General features: G+C 44.4%; 1 protein-coding gene across 2 annotated transcripts in view; it reads left to right on the plus strand.

Moving 5' to 3' along the window:
* The window catches only part of KCNH1 (potassium voltage-gated channel subfamily H member 1), a 347,794-nt gene that overhangs the window by 11,305 nt on the left and 320,284 nt on the right, over positions 1-16,205 (plus strand). For both annotated transcript variants that reach the window (XM_030557589.1, XM_030557590.1), the window contains exons 2-3: positions 7,413-7,536; positions 7,788-7,894. In XM_030557589.1, the coding sequence (XP_030413449.1) occupies positions 7,413-7,536; positions 7,788-7,894 (231 nt within the window). The remainder of the gene's footprint in view (positions 1-7,412; positions 7,537-7,787; positions 7,895-16,205) is intronic.

Genomic DNA, 16,205 nt, shown 5'->3' on the forward strand with positions numbered 1-16,205 from the left:
TTGCAAAGTCAATGTTCCACAAATTTGGAAGAACCAGAACTAAGATTGCCTGGGAAACCTAAACTTATTCCCCTTATGTTTATGCTTTTTGGTATAGTTAATTACATGATTGTCACATACTATTTTTTTCACAGGACCCTTTGTTAATTTCAGCAAGGACGGGGGTAGCATGTTACACCTATTTCAGTGACGTGAAAACACAAGAATGGACACACTGGGTCAGACCAGTTGTCTGTCTATCCCGCATCCTGTCTTCTGACATTAGCTGGTGTCAGATGCTTCAGAGGAAATGAACAGAACAGGTCAATTTATTGAGCGATCCATTCCTTGTCATCCAGTCCCAGCTTCTGGCTGGCATTTAAAGCATGGGGTTGCATCCCTCACCATCTTGGCTAATAGCCATTGATTGACCTATCCTCCATGAACTTATCTCACTCTTTTTTTTGAACCCAGTTATGCATTTGACCTCCATAACATCCCAAATCATGTTGCACTCTGCCATTGGTTGTAACGTGCCATCTATGTAGTTCAATGCCCAGCTAACTAATGTAACTCTAGCTAAGTGTTCTATGTCTGCAGATAGGATAAGAGACTGTTACAGATATAAGCTAAGAGGGTTACTCTTTTTTACCTGAAATGTAGAAGCCCATGCTAGGTTCAAACTCTACTGAAGACCTGTGAAGTGCTGTCATAGTAATTTGGCGCATAACAAGGGGAGGTGGTGTGATGTACTCCATACATAGGAGTGTGACCACAAAGTGGTTCTGGGCTCTTAAATCCCAATCCTACATAACCTACTCACCCAAGCAGTTCTTAATCATGCAAATAGTCTTACTGACTTCAAGATGCCACAGATGTTCATGGGATGACTTCTATGGATCTGCTTGCATGAATAGCTGTGCATCTCATTGTGTAGAAGAATTTATAAGTTCAGTTGTAGAAGCAGGAGGAGACTGGGTCTAATCTTGTGTTGCATCTCCAAGAGCTTTGTTCCCTATTGATTCAGGATGTTCCAGACTGCCTATGGCTTGTAGCTCAACCCAGAATCCCCATAGTGCTCCCAGTTCCACTTCTTTTGGAGATCACAAGGGGGCAGTGTTAGGGATCTTACAGCCTATGCTGTGCCAGGGGTATTCTTGCCCAGTTAGCTGCTGCTTCTGCACAGCCCCTCTATGACACTGGAGTGATGTCTAGGAAATGCTATGTGGCCAAATTAATATTGTGGTAACACCTTGTGCCTGATCCACCAATATATTTGGCACCGCTTCCCCAGTGCAGAACAGCCCTGAACACAGCTTAAGTAGCCGGTGGAGGATTCTTCTTCATCCCCGCCCAGGCATAGCGATTCCTATGTTTCCTCCCCTCCTGGTCACTGGCATAGACTCGAAGGTATGATGTCTTAAAAAAGGTATGGCTAGGACACCCCTTCCTCCACCTGCAATGATGGTTCCTGGAGGGAGTTGGTGGAAATGAGCCAATCTATTCTACGCTGTGGATTGGATTGGTACCCAGCCAGCTCGAGGACTGGGAGTGGGGGCAGGGAACGGTGGCTTGGGGGCACTTTTGCTGTCAGGTCTTGACTCCTGCTGAGCGCTCCTCAGCCAGACTGAAGAATTGGGCCCCTGTCCTCTTGGGATTTGAGAGCTCCATTTCACAAACATTGTGATGCATCCGCAGCCCCCCCAGAGGATTCAGGGGGCCTGGGGCAAAGCAATTTAATTAAAAATGTTGCAATACTATAGAATACTATATTCTTGTGGGGGCCCCTGTGGGGCCTGGGGCAAATTGCCCCGCTTGCCGCCCTGCAGGGCGCCTTGGGAAAAATAAACATTTAAAAACCTTCCTCATCTCAGCACAAACCCAGTTTTGAGAAAACTTCATTTCAAGTCACCTTTATAAGGTATCACTGGTTCTCAATATCAGCTAGTGCTAAAAGGCACTAAAGCTCATTAAAAGTATTGGACAAATATTTTTCCGTCAAAACTTTTTTTGGATTGAAAACTAGGGGTTTTTAAAAAACAGAAAAAATCACGGACAATGTCTGCTTTCTTTCAAAATTTGTTGTGGTTTTTTTAATTGAAAAGCTGAAATTAGTCTGCCAAAACCTAAACATGATTTGGGGGTTCAGAAGTTGTGGCCAAATATTTGCTGCTTGCTGTGGTTGATTGTTTAAAGAAATATAAAAAAATTCTGCTTAAAAAAAAATCCAAAACTTTTGAATCACCTCAGCTTGTGACGAAATGCCTGAGCCCATCCAGTCAGAGATTTTTCCAGGTTTCTGATACTCCGCTGGCTTCCTTGACTCGTATCTGTCTCCATAACTTTGGGTTCATTTAGGTTAGAACATAAGAATGGCCAAACTGGGTCAGACCAAAGGGGCATCCAGCTCTGAATCCTGTCTACCAACAGTGGCCAATGCCAGGTGCCTCAGAGGGAGTGAACCTAACAAGTAATGATCAAGTGATCTCTCTCCTGCCATCCATCTCCACCCTCTGACAAACAGAGTCTAGGGACACCATTCCTTACCTATCCGGACTAATAGCCGCTAATGGACTTAACCTCCATGAATTTATCTGTTCCTAGAGACTGGCTCCATGGGGTCCCTCACAAACTGGAAATGGTTACTGTGGGTTTGTCTTTAGTATAGCTTATGTACATACTCCATGAACTGAGCATTTGAGCTTGTTCCAGAATCTGGGATGAGCCTATGTTGTGAAAACTGAAATGCTCAAAATAGCACATGTATGTGAATGGCCACGGTGCTAAAATTAAATTAACCCAGGGGATCTCAAACTGTGGGTTGGGACTACTCAAGGAATCACAAGGTTATTACTGGGGGTCGCGAGCTGTCAGCCTTCACCTCAAACCCTGCTTTGCCTCCAGCATTTATAATAATGTTAAATATATAAAAAAAGTATTTTTAATTTATAAGGGGGGGGGTCACACTCAGAGGTTTGCTATGTGAAAGGGGTCACCAATACAAAAGTTTGAGAACCACTGAATTAACCCCCCTGGAGCCTCAGGGAATGCAGGTGAGGGGGGTCTCCCTTGGTAGGGTTGGGAAGGAGGTAGGTGATGTAGGATATTGCTCTTCTCATGTGATCCCTCCCCCATGACTCTCTTGCCTCTATCACTGTTAATCTAAAGTGGCTAATTTTAAATGAAGCTACCCTCTTCTGACATGAATCTCCCTATGGCACTGAAATTAAATATAGACTAGAATTTCACATTTGAGAAGTGAAAGGGATGGTAGCCCTAAGGGAAAAGATAACAGCTTGGCTCTTTGTGCTAAATAGCTGTCTGCAAGCCTCAAACTGCTGAATGAGCTTTGCGGAAGGGAAGGCTCGGCCTCCCCAAAACAGCCTGGCCCTGCCCCCTATCCAACTCCCAACCACTTCGTGCCCCCAACTGCCCTCCTCAGAATCCATGACCCATCCTGCTTCTTTTCCCTTGACCGCCCTGAGCCCTACCCAGCCCCCGCCGAGTCCTGACAAACCCCCAGAATGCCACCAATCCAGCTCCCCATCCCCTGATTGCACCCCCAGATCCTCTGCCTCCCCAAAACCTCCTCAACCACCACCCCGGAACCCCACCCCTCACAACCCCCCTGTTCCCTGTTCCTTGACTGCCCTGACTTCTATCTACCCCCTGCCGAGTCCTGACAGACCCCCAGAACGCCCATGATCCAGCTTCCAATCCCCTGATCACCACCCCCCGAACCTCTGCCCCTTCCCTGTCCCCTGACTGCCCCTTATCCAACCCCCCCGGCCCTCTTACCATGCCGCTTACCCCTGTCTCACCCCGCTCCCGGAGCCTCAATGCGCCACATCCGGAAGTGGCCCTAGACAGCACTGCAGCAGCCTGGCTCCACGGGACCTGAGCTCACAGCCCTGCTCCCTTACCATACGGCTCTGAGCAGGAGGAGCTCAGGCCCTGCCCAAGCCATGCCGCTTTAGCTCTGTCCAGGGCCACTCCTGGATGTGGCGTGCTGAGGTGCCGGGGGATGGGGGAAGGCAGAGGCGGGGCCGGAGGTGGGGCTGGGGCCAGAGGGAGCCTCCGACATTCTCGTGGGGGCCCCTGTGGGGCCTGGGGCAAATTACCTCACCTGCCCCCCCTGGGCAACCCCGTGCATCCGGGCTAGGACTTCGTGTGTAATCCGTGTCCTCGTCTGTCTAGTCATGTTTGGAAATGGTGCCACAAATCCATATAATGGGGTAAATCTTGTTTCTGGGAGCAGCCCAAGTAACCAGTCTGGGAGATCTCCTTGGGTGGTGGGGAAGAAAGCCTCAAAGAGCTGCCCCTGGGCCACTACTATAGCCTCAGGGCTTCAACAACTCCTGTGAATATTTTCACACATCCTCTGTGAAGAGGCATGGCCTGTGTTTTTTGTCTAATCACGTCCTTCCTCTTGCCTGTTCTTTTCCTGGCCTCCCATGCCCTCTGGGAAGTCCCTAAGGGGCTATAACATGTTGCATGGGGGTCTATGAGGGAGTCCCTCCTTCCTGTTATATGGCAGCTCCACAGCAGTGCCACTGCCTCCAGGGCGAGTGCCCCTGCAGCCGGGAAGGCAAGGCTTGCCTCAGTAGATGTTTGATATCTTCTTATGCAAAGGAGTGACTGCTCAACTGAATAAGTTTCTGACAAGTCTTTGACAAGATACAACTGGTAAGGTCAAATCAGTGCAACTGAGCACTGACTGTTTGTTGCATTGGGGATGTTAGCTGACCACAGCTCTTCTGCCTGGGGGACTATTGATCAGAAGAAATTGTGCAGGGCAGGTGATACGTAGGATTCCCTATTCTGGGCCCTATCCTGCAGTGCTCTGCAAAGGCAAGACACCCAACAACTGAGATGCCTGCTGGGTTAGACACATGGAAAGGCAGCAAGAGTGGGCCCCAAATGGCCTCAAACCCACTCTGTGGCAGGTGGCATGCGGAGAGGAGGGCTGTACAGTAGAAAGCAAAGTAATTCATATTTTTCAGTGATGCTCCATTCTCTTCTATAAAGGTGAACCCACCTAGCCCACAGACTGTGAAAACAAGCAGGGTTTGGTGGGATGGAACCCCCTCTCACAACTTAGTGGGCAGGATGCTGGGGAGCAGCTCTCCCCCTCTGCTGCCTGTGACATGCTTTCTGGCCACTGGATCCACACAGACAAATATCCAGGAGCCCTGTGTGTAGCCTGCTTCCAGCTCTCCTTCTGTATCTCCATATCTACAGCCAGTACACAGCTGACCACCTTGGTGCACATGGGGCTCCAAGGATCTCATTGCATGGCAGCCTGGTCCACATCCTCACGATGGGGTACTCTGGGGTTTCTGTGGTGTGCAGGCTTTGTGTTGGCTCTTCACCAACAGACGGACTTCTCACCTTGTGAGCACTAATGGAGTGGGGCAATAGAGCTGGATAAGGAAAGGAAGGATCGTCCAGTGGTTGTGGTGCTGACCTGAGACTTGGTAGACCTGGGTTCAGTTCCCTGTTCCATCACTGATTTCCTGTGACCTTGGGCAAGTCACTTAGCTCCTCATCTGTAAAACAGGTATTGTGACTGTGAAGCACTCAGATATGACCGTCATGGGGAGCCCATAGAAGTACCTAAAATAGCTATAGATAAATTCAGGTCTCTAGTTCTAGAACTTGTTATCTGGAGCCAGGTTCTGTGCTCAGATGCTTGGGGGAAGCCACCCTATAAATTAATAGGAGCCCCTGTAGACAGCTCTGGGAGTAGAATATCCTTTTTGGGATGAGGAGATGATAGTCAAACTAAAATGGATGGGCAAAGTCATCAGAATCACTGAAGTTGGGACAGAATGTGACCTGAAGTTCATATTTGCATATTTCACTGCTGCTTTTTGTTTCCTGGTGCATTTTTTAAAAATGCATCCTGACAAGCTACAGTGCGGTGTTCATAGTTTAAAAAAATAGATCTCAAAAGTACATGATTCAGGCAAAAACAATGAGAAGAAACAACTTATCATAGTAAGGGGTAAAGTACATGTGTTGCTTCTGGAGCAAGCTGTTTTGACTAAGAAAAACCCTGGTATTTAAAATGGTTGTGAGAAACAAAGCAGTTAAGATGTCCTGCAGATATATTACCAGCACATTTCACTCTAAAGTGTGTATACAGATACTTCTCCTATTGCAAGTAGGATTGGGCAATGAAAGTAAATGGATAAAGACTATTTTTTTTATTTAAACCAATTTTATGTTTGCTACACAATTTTGAAAAGGAAAAAATCCCCACCCCCTCCACAATTAATAGTTTAATTGTTTTTAGTCTTTCACTTTCAGGAATCATTGATGACTGCCATAAATGTTATCGGCCAGAGTGTGCTTTAAATACAAACACGGAGACCTAGATAACCCTTTTTGTTCTTTGTTTAAATTCACTTGGGTGTCTAGCCACCTTTCATTATGGTGGTGGGCCTGATTCTTCCCTGCCTGGCTCCTTGCGTCATCATTGATACCTGTGAGAAGTCAGTGCTAAAATGAGAGCAGATTAGATTTCTCTGCATGAGTGAGTGGAGCGTCAGGTTTTGATCTCACTTTGTGCAGATGTGGCTGGCTGTGCAAGGTCCAAAGCAGTGAAGAATCCGGCTGTATGTACAATAGTCAATGTGCTAATTATGTAAATGATATAGCAGTTCTACAAAAGCAGTAGTAAACATTAAGGCTTGAATCCTGCTCACTATATTCCTGCTGGGTGAAATTCACCCTGGCATGGATGGCCAGCAAAAGGCCATTAAACAGGGCTGGATTTTGAATTAGGCACAGTAGGCACATGCCTAGGGGTGCCTGGTCTCTCTAAAACTGGGTGCAACACAAGGGTCACCTGTTGGGGGTGGGGAGAGCACTGAAGATGCTGTGCCTGCAGGTGTAAAAGTGTAAATCTGACCCTGCCCTTAAGCACCATGTTCAGACTGCTAGTGGGGCTCTGGGCCCTGTATGCTATGGAAGGTGTTTGCATCAGTCCCAGATAGGTCAGAATCGACAACAGCAAAGGATGAAGGCAATAGGAGGGGCCACTGAATCCAAATTCCGAGCACATGCCAGACAACTGTTGCACAGAGGTCTTGGTCACTTATCCAGTGGGTGGAGCTGGATTGGTGAATGGTGGGGGGATGGAGAGGGAAGGAGAGAGGGGAAAGAGGAGAAGTATTGTAATCCATATGTTAGCCCTGGATTGGGGATGGGATTCACCTCCCCATAACCTATATTTCACCTGCATAAAATCCAATCACTCCGGCTTTATGCCAGTAAAGTGAATTTAATCTGCAAATCATCCTGTTGACTTCAGTAGGAATACACTATGTGAGTAAAGTGAGTGGGATTGGGCCTCAAACAAATAAATATATATAGGAATGCAGCCACAGAGCTATCTAACTGTCTAACCCATGTGTTCTTTCAAACAGATACTAATTTTGTCTTGGGTAATGCCCAGATAGTGGATTGGCCCATTGTATACAGCAATGATGGATTTTGCAAGCTATCAGGATATCACAGAGCAGAAGTTATGCAAAAAAGCAGCACCTGCAGGTATTTGAGTGCAGATTTACTTTCTATTAAATAACTTGTAGTGTTGTGTTGTCGCTTGAGAAAAAAAGTCTGTTTGTTCCATTTTTCTCTTTAATTTCCCTAGGATGCATCTGTTAGTTATGCTTTGCAGGTGAAATAATAGGACACCATCAAACAAGGGCACTTTTCATCTAGGCCCTCTTTCACGCAGTAAACAAACGGCTTTGTACGTCTCTCCAATATCTTACTTGAATTCCTTGGTTTGTTTGCAGTTTTATGTATGGGGAGCTGACAGACAAAGACACAATTGACAAGGTGCGACAAACGTTTGAGAACTACGAAATGAATTCCTTTGAAATCTTGATGTACAAAAAGAACAGTAAGTTGGGGGCTTTTTTGGAGGGGAGTCAAAGTGTGGTGTGGGGGGGAGTGGTGGTGGTGGTGATGGGTGTTTTTAATACCAGTAAAAGCTGCCAGTTTGCTAGCCTGGGAGACTGCAGTCTTATTAAATTAATGTTAACACCTGATCCTGCAGTCTGATCCATAAGGGCAAACCCTTTCGCCCATACAGCGTCTCAGCCAAGTCAAGGGTTTAGGGGTCTGCCCACATGCATCAGATTGCAGGATTGAGGCCTTCACTTGCTCGCACCTATAATATTACAACTACTTCAGCTTCCAGAACAATACTTCAGCATGTCAACATTAGAATTCAATAAATAATACTACATGGACTATCCCCATGAAAACAAAACCCACCCACCCGCCCTGACCTCTCTAAATACAAACCTATGGAGGTTCCAACTTGCAATCCACCAACCCAACTCTTCCCAAATAGCCAATTAAAAAGATTAGCTTTGTAGCTAGGTGTTAAACAAATTCGGGATTTGTCAGATCAGTGAGGGAATCTGTCCCTAGTGAAAGATCCCTGACAGAGAGCCCTTCTAGCAGCTGCTTCTCATTTAAATACAGGGAGCTCCCAGGCAAGATCATCCGCTGACTATAGCATTTAATGAGGAGGCGATCACTGCTTTACACTAGCCTGTATTGTACTCATTCTGTGAGTAATGTAACCTTCCCTACTTTGTCTCGCCAATGCACTTCAGCTTTGACCTACAGGAACCAGCTCAATGGAAAAGGGTAATCCAGTCTCTTTGCATAGTTGGTTCTTGGTCTCTCTGCTGAAACTGCCAATTAGTGCCAGCTGTGGTGTAGCCATCTAAGAGACTCAATCACTTCACATAAGCCACTGAAGGGTAATAAACAGGGTCCTACCAAATTCACAGTCCATTTTGGTCAATTTCATGGTCATAGGATTTTAAAAATCTGAAATGTCATGATTTCAGCTATTTAAATCTGAAATTTCATGTTGTTGTAATTATAGGGGTCCTGACCCAAAAAGAAGGTAGGGGTGTGGGGAGGGAGGGGAGGTCGCAAGGTAATTGTGTGTGTGTGTGTGTGTGTGTGTGTGTGTGTGTGTGTGAGGGTTGCAGTACTACTACCTTTTCTTCCGGTGGTGGCGCTGCCTTAAGAGATGGGCAGCCAGAGAGCGGCTGCTGGCTAGGAGCCTAGCTCTGAAGGCAGAGCCGCCACCAGTAGCAGTGCAGAAGTAAGGGTGGCATGGTATGGTATAGCCATCCTTACTTCTGCACTGCCGTCTGCAAAGCTGGGCCTCAGTCAGCAGCCGCCACTCTCCGGCCACCCAGCTCTGAAGGTAGCAACCCACCAGCAGCAGTGCAGAAGTAGGATGTCAATACCATACCATGCCACTTTACTTCTGTGCTGCTTCCTTCAGAGCTGGTGGGCTGGAGAGGGGTGGCTGCTGATGGAGGCCCAGCTCTGCAGACAACCCTTTCTCCCCTGCACCCGCAGCCTCCATTTGTGATCACATAATAGTCTTGTGTAAATACAGCAGTTGCTTATTTGGAAAATTAATATTGGATAAATATTGAAGCAGAGCTGATCAAACAATGGTGACTATTGCACGAAAAATGTGGAAACTTCCAAATTAACTTTGATTCAGCAGGTTTTGAAAAGGACAGTTTTTCCCCTGAAACTTTTCACAACAAAGTTTTGGCTTTGAACGCTTTTTTAAAAAAAATAAATTATATATCCTCCCATTTTCTACCTTTTTTAAACTTGTTTTTGCTCTTTTTGTTGCCTTTTTCCCCTCATAGTAACTGAAATAGGGAGGACAGAATAATTAAATCTATTTTTGTTACTAAATAAACAGAATATTTTGGAAAAAAATGAAAATTTGTTTTAGAAAAAGGCCATTAAACATTTTTGTTTGAAAAGCGTAGACTAGCTCCACAGTTAATTAATGTACTCTTAGCTCCTTTTAAATGTAACCTACCAGCTGGAAACAAGGAATACAAAGGAAAATTTTCAGATGTATCATAAGCAGGTATTGGGGACTAATCAGCATGTTGCCGTGCATTTCATACATGATGGCTTTGCGAATGGCAATCCCATCTCTGCTCACATTCCAGTTTTGGGAGATTTATGTCCTGATCCTAAACCATTGATTTTTTTAAATGGAAACAGGAGCAGGTGTATAGTAAATAGATGGAAGTCCTTTAACAATGTAATCTGGGTTGGCATAGGCTGCTGACACCACAGTCTCAAAAGCAGTGACCTGATGTCAATATTTACTTGGCAGCACTAAAAAAAAAAAAAAAGTGGTCATTGTAGGTAAGTTCTTACCATCACAGTGCTAGTACAGAATGGCTGTGAGCCTATGCTGGTTCACAATACTGACGTAGCCTCTAGCATTCTGTGATGTATACTAAAGACAGTGAGTCTGTATTCTGCCTTCATGTTAGCGTGTGTTGGTACTTTTTCTCTAAATACATATGCAGGAGCACTACTCTTCACTGAACTTTAAGGTTTGGAGAAGATTTCATAGCACTGTATGCTGGGGTCTTAACTGTGCAGCATATATATGTGGAAATATATACAAGTTATTTAAGATAGTGCTTTATAGAACTGTAACTGCAGAAAGTCTACTGATGAAGTGCAAGCAGTTAACCTTTTGGGCACAGAGAGACCAAATTTTCCTCACAGTTAAGCTGGTGAAACCCAGTGGAGGGGCATGGTGGATCTGAAGGGAGAAGTTGTCCCACTGAAGGTAATTTGTAAACCTAAGTCTCCCACAGCCAACACACAGGTTTACAGTAACTTCAGGAAAATGCTTGAACAGTTTAATGCCATTATTTTATTAGAGCTGGATTTGCAGTGGTGTCAATGTTCTAAAAGTTTAAGGAAAATTAAAGCAATGATGTGGCTGCATTTATGTCAAGGGTGCTGTGCAGATTTACAGCAGCTGAGAATCTGGCCCAATATATTCTCTTCTGAATACCATTAGATTAACACTCAAATGGCTTTAAAAGCCTAATTTACTCTTCACTCTTTGAAGTGCGTGTTTTGCTTTTTACCTTTCTCTGTGTGAAAATGAAAATAGGTGAGTACATTTCATTTGTGACTTGTAGTCAGTTTCATTTCCCGGTTCCCTCACCTTAACACAACAGCTCTAGGATTTGGGTTATGAACAATGCAGGGGCAGTTTCATCTTTTATTCCATTGCTTCCCTTGCAGCTAAAACAACTATGCATTAGGTTTGTAAGACTGTAACTTTACATGCCTAAGTTTGTGTCCAAATTTGAACAGCTAGAAAGGCATTTTTGTATAGTAAATGGATACTATCCAGTATGTGGTGGTGCCGCCTCAAAGGAAGATTGCTGTAGTGGTAAAGACTGGCTTAGACGCTTAGGAGCAAAGACATAAGAGTTCCAGGATTAAACACACCAAGCAAAATATACTATTTAGTAGTTTTACTGGAGTTTAATGAGGAAGATTCCCTTCTGCTAACAGAAACCTTCAGATTGCATAGCTTTTCTTCAGCTGCATATGGAGGATTCTGTTATTATTAATTTTTTTTTTGGCCTAGGAAGGGATTTTACTATAATCACTCACACCCATAAGCAGATACAGATGTTCTCCTGGTGTGCAGGTCTGAGCAAGGACCTTTGTGCCACTTACAGACCACGCTGAAGCATTGTGTGAGATGTGATGGGCTGCAGCTATAGAGAGGAGTCTCCTCCTAAAGGTGTTTCTGTGCCGGCCCTGGGTAGGCCAGGGAAGGGGTAGGCCAAGGGTTGGGCCACAAGGTCTATGATTAGGAAGTGCGGGTACTCTCCCAAGTGGTTCAGAGGAGCTGTGACTGATATTCCAGAACATATGCTGAAGTAGCGACTATTGTGTTGGAGGATGGATTTCACCTTCCTGGAAGATGTGCTTTTCCTTTGTGTACAACCTGATGCCTGGCTGTATGTGGGTAGAGTGAATTTCACCAATAATGCTATCTGCTTATTAAATTTAATGAAATTATTTTTCCCATCATACATCTCTCAATGCACAAGAAGGCACTCAGATAGATAGTACACAGAACAGTATATAAGCCCAAAAGAGCGACTTGGGGCCAGACTGTGCACATGCATATAAATAAATATAGTGCTTTCTATAGGGTGAAATCCCTCCCCCAACTCTCCAGTTTCTACAGGGTTAAAATCATTGAAATGGGGATGGGGCTTGTGTTTGCCCTCTGCACCAGGTGAATTTTGCCCTGTTGACTTAAGCAGAACCACAGGTAGCAAGGTGCAGTAGGCCTGTAGTGTTTGCAGTATAGACCACGTAGTGACTTATGAACTGGTCCAAACCATTGTGTGGGAGCAGAGGGTGGAGAAAGTGAAGGAAGGGTCACAGTGGGTCACATTCTCAGCTGCTGTAAATTGGCATAGCTGAGGATTATCTAGCTGTGATTCTAACCCAATGTCTTGTTAAATCATAAACCCACTGCCTTTCATCCCCATAAAATACATACGCCTAACTTCAGTTTGTCTCAGGAAGGCCAAACTGTTCCTGTCTGATCTGTCTACACAGACTCTGAGCCCTTCAGTTGTTAAACTGTGCTGGGGTGTTTTGTTTACACTTGCTGTTCCCCTACCTTGCCAATTCATACACCATGTTATTTAGTTTCAGTCTCTCCTTGGAAGAGATGTCTCTACTCAGAAATCTCTCCTTCCTGCCTCTCTTTCCTCACCTCCCCTTCCTTTCTATCCTGCCTTATACTTCCTGTATTAACAGACCATTTCTCTTGGTAGTCCTCCTCCAACCCTTCTAATCCATTAATTTGGCCCTGCCAGGTCCACCCTGGGGAAAATTAATTGGTGTTTAAGTGACCAGAATGCTGGCTCAGCTGTTGGTTCCCAGTCTTCTGTCACAGGCTAGGACTCATAAAACTGATAAACCAAGTTCCCATTGACCATGGCAACTTTACCTGGACAATGTGTTTGCAAGAAGTAGCTGCCATCAAACAATTTCTCTGATGTATTCACTGCAGAGCCACTTTCCGATAACTTCCTTCATTTCTTTTATCTGAAACAAAAGCAAGGGAAATCTTGAGATGTATCTGCCTTCCAATCCCTTACAGCACATCAGAGCTTCGTGTAACATAAATCACATCAAATTGCTGTAGCACTCAGAGCTGGCAATAGGCATAAGCAGACTAAACAATTGCTTAGGGCCCTGATCTGCTCAAGAGGAGAGGGGGGCTATTAATTATTAGTATGTGTTGTGTGTGGGGCAGCCCCCCCAAATATTCCTACATAGGGCCCCCAGTCTACTGGCACCAGCCCTGGCAGTAGTGGAGCATGTTCCAAACCAATCTTTGTTCTTTAGTTACCCCTCGGGATTCTAGCATGCTAGAGTAACCTCTGTGTCCAGAGACTTCACCTTCAGCGACCTGAAATTGTTTTTCTTTATCTTACCATGTAAAGATCTGACCTATTGACCCATTATTTACTAGTGTAAAGTGGCACCTAGTGCAGAAAATGTGAAGGCAGTGCTTTTAAAGCACTGGAAATGGCACCATAAAGTCTATCAATATAACCACACTGTGCTGAGTGCTTCTAGGCACTACACTGGTTGGCTCTCATTCAGTGCACACTGCCTATTAAGGGGTAAAATCTATGGTAAGGCTTGAACATTTACCTTACTTTACATAGTTAAATGTCAGATACTTCTCTCTATTCATAGTAAAAACTTGTATTGAAAATGCCACTAGCCCCCTAACTGATCACACACAGTTAAATTGTTTGTGTGTTTAATTAATGTTGGGCAAAATACACGGCCTCTGCTAGGTTGAAAAACAATGTAAAAATGATAGGGCATTAGTGTAATATTGAGAGAATGTAAAAGTCCTCTGTACCTCTTATGTAACTGAAATTCAACAATCTGCTTCACTGCATGCAGTAATTGATAAAGATATTGCATGTGGTTCTAACCTTTCCAGCACCAGAGTGTTTGGTAGCTTTTCCATACCTCCTTGTCTGTGTGTGTGACTGGAACTTTTTGTGAGCGCTGTTTTTCACCAAAGTTACCAATTCTGTAACACCATCTTTGCCATCAAACATGATTTCCATTGTGTTTATAAACTAATCTTGTTTTACTCTGTCAAAAGATAAATATCACCTAGTGTGATTTTTTTTTTAAATTAGGCTTTTTACAGCTAACACAGTATTTTACACCTACTTAGCACTATTCATTGAAGGATGTCAGACTTCACATTGAAACATAAATTAATCCTCATGGTGCCCAGGGAGGTAGATGCTTAGGCCTGGTCTACACTACAGAGTTAGGTCGATAGATGCCGCCTTAAGTCGACCTGTTAATGTATGTGTCTACGCTACCAGGTTCTTCACACCGACCTAGTTTGCCTTTAGTGTTTTGTACTGTCAAATGAGCGCCACCAGGCAGAGAAAGTAAGTGATGTGGCTACAGCACTGTAGACAGTGTGAGAAGCAACAATAGAACTTAGGGGCTCCTGCCTCACTTCTGCAGAACGTTAGCATCCAGAGGATCCAGTCAAGAGCAGGCCTCACTGTGCTAACCACAGTACCTAGCCAGAGTAAGGTAGTCTCGCCCTACAGATATTGCAATACAAATAGACAAGACAGGAAAAAAAGGTAGGGGAAAGGAAGCGTTGTTCCCATTTTTACATTTGGAGAATGGGGATGCAAAAAGATGAAGTGACTTGTCCAGGCCAGTGCTAGGAACTGACCTAGCTCTCTTGAGACCTAGATCAGTGTCTTATCCACAATACCATCCTGTCTCTGTGTCCTATACTCCGATCACTAGACACCAGCTCCCTTAGTGCTGGATTAGACAGGTAGCAATATTAAACATCAGGCAGCATGATCCCAAGGGCCATTGCAGTTATTGTGTAATAGTTTTTCACTCCCCCCCTGCTCAGAATGTTTCCTTACAAATTTGAAAATCACATTCCTTTCCCTCACAAAATTGGTTCTATTCCGTTAAGCAGGCACTGGATTCCTTCACTGTTGATTCTAATATAACAGAAGTCAATCTGGCTCAGGAGGGTTTACTTCATTGTTTGTGCACTGGCATCATCATTGATCTTCACCAGGAAGAGAGTTTGCCAAGACTAAAAACAAAACATAAATGAAAGTGGGTGTATTGTTGGAGACGCTGCTAAACAGTCTTTGCCTCCGTACACAGCCATACATCAGCCCAGAGGGGTGCATGAGGAGAGGTGTAAATTGTGGACTGGATTTGAAAATAATGCTGCATTAAAAGAGACATTTCTGAGCCAATAGTGACTGTCTGGCTGAGCAGATACGTCAGCTTTGACGCTGTTAGTGTGGTGCCTCCCTGTTTAGAGGCTGAAGTCCTAGTTTCCGGCTTGATTTATTACTGGTTTACTCTCAGAGCTTTCATGTTTAAGATTAAAATAAACTGTTTAATGTTTTTAAAAAGTAAAATTATTTTGATAATTAAGTCAGTCTGCAGAAAAGAACTCAGTACAGCCACAAGCTCACCCAAACCTTTTCATGTATTCCTACAGCTTAGATCTCAGACCTGCTATCAATAATCTCTGAGCAGCATTGTGGGTAACCACATGCAAATGAACACACCCTACTTTATTATAGAAATTCCTCTACTCTGTACGTGTCTCCTAACCCCAGAGACATTTAAAATGAGACTGGACAAAGCACTAGGAATATAGTATTGGGAATATCTGAGCATTACCTCCAGGGATGGACTGAATCAGTTAATAGGATTTTTCCATTCAATAATCTTTGCTGTTGCTATTTACATATAGTTCCAGAAATGGAGTAGGGTTTACCCAGACCAGCTCTGCAACTGTGAGTACGTTGTGCCATGGGAAGTCCCATGACTGCTTCAAAGGATACCTAAATAATGGCAGTTACTAAAAACACCTCCTTCTTGTTTGGTTGTTTCCTGCTATTACTGGCCTAGATGCAGAGAGCTAGAAACTCTACCTGGCTCTCAGTAAAATGTTCAGTAAGAAACTGACGCATAATGTGGTGAGGTAGGTCATGAGGAGGAAATAGCTGATCAAAGCAGGTTACGTGGGAATGCTACAGGTTGCGTTTGCTTCCTGTTCACTGCCAAATCCAGTTCAAGATTATGGTACTGATCCATAAAGCCCTTAGAAAGAGCTCACACTGTCTGAAAGATTCTTCTTCTGAGACCAGCCACAGCAGTTATTATTGAAAGAAAACACACATGAAATGGAGACCCTATGCCACCAGCTCTCCCAGCTACCTCCGTGACACCACTGATTTCTTGAGGAAACTACAATGCATTGG

This window comes from Gopherus evgoodei, chromosome 3 (genome assembly GCF_007399415.2).
Source record: "Gopherus evgoodei ecotype Sinaloan lineage chromosome 3, rGopEvg1_v1.p, whole genome shotgun sequence".
Lineage (NCBI taxonomy): Eukaryota > Metazoa > Chordata > Testudines > Testudinidae > Gopherus > Gopherus evgoodei.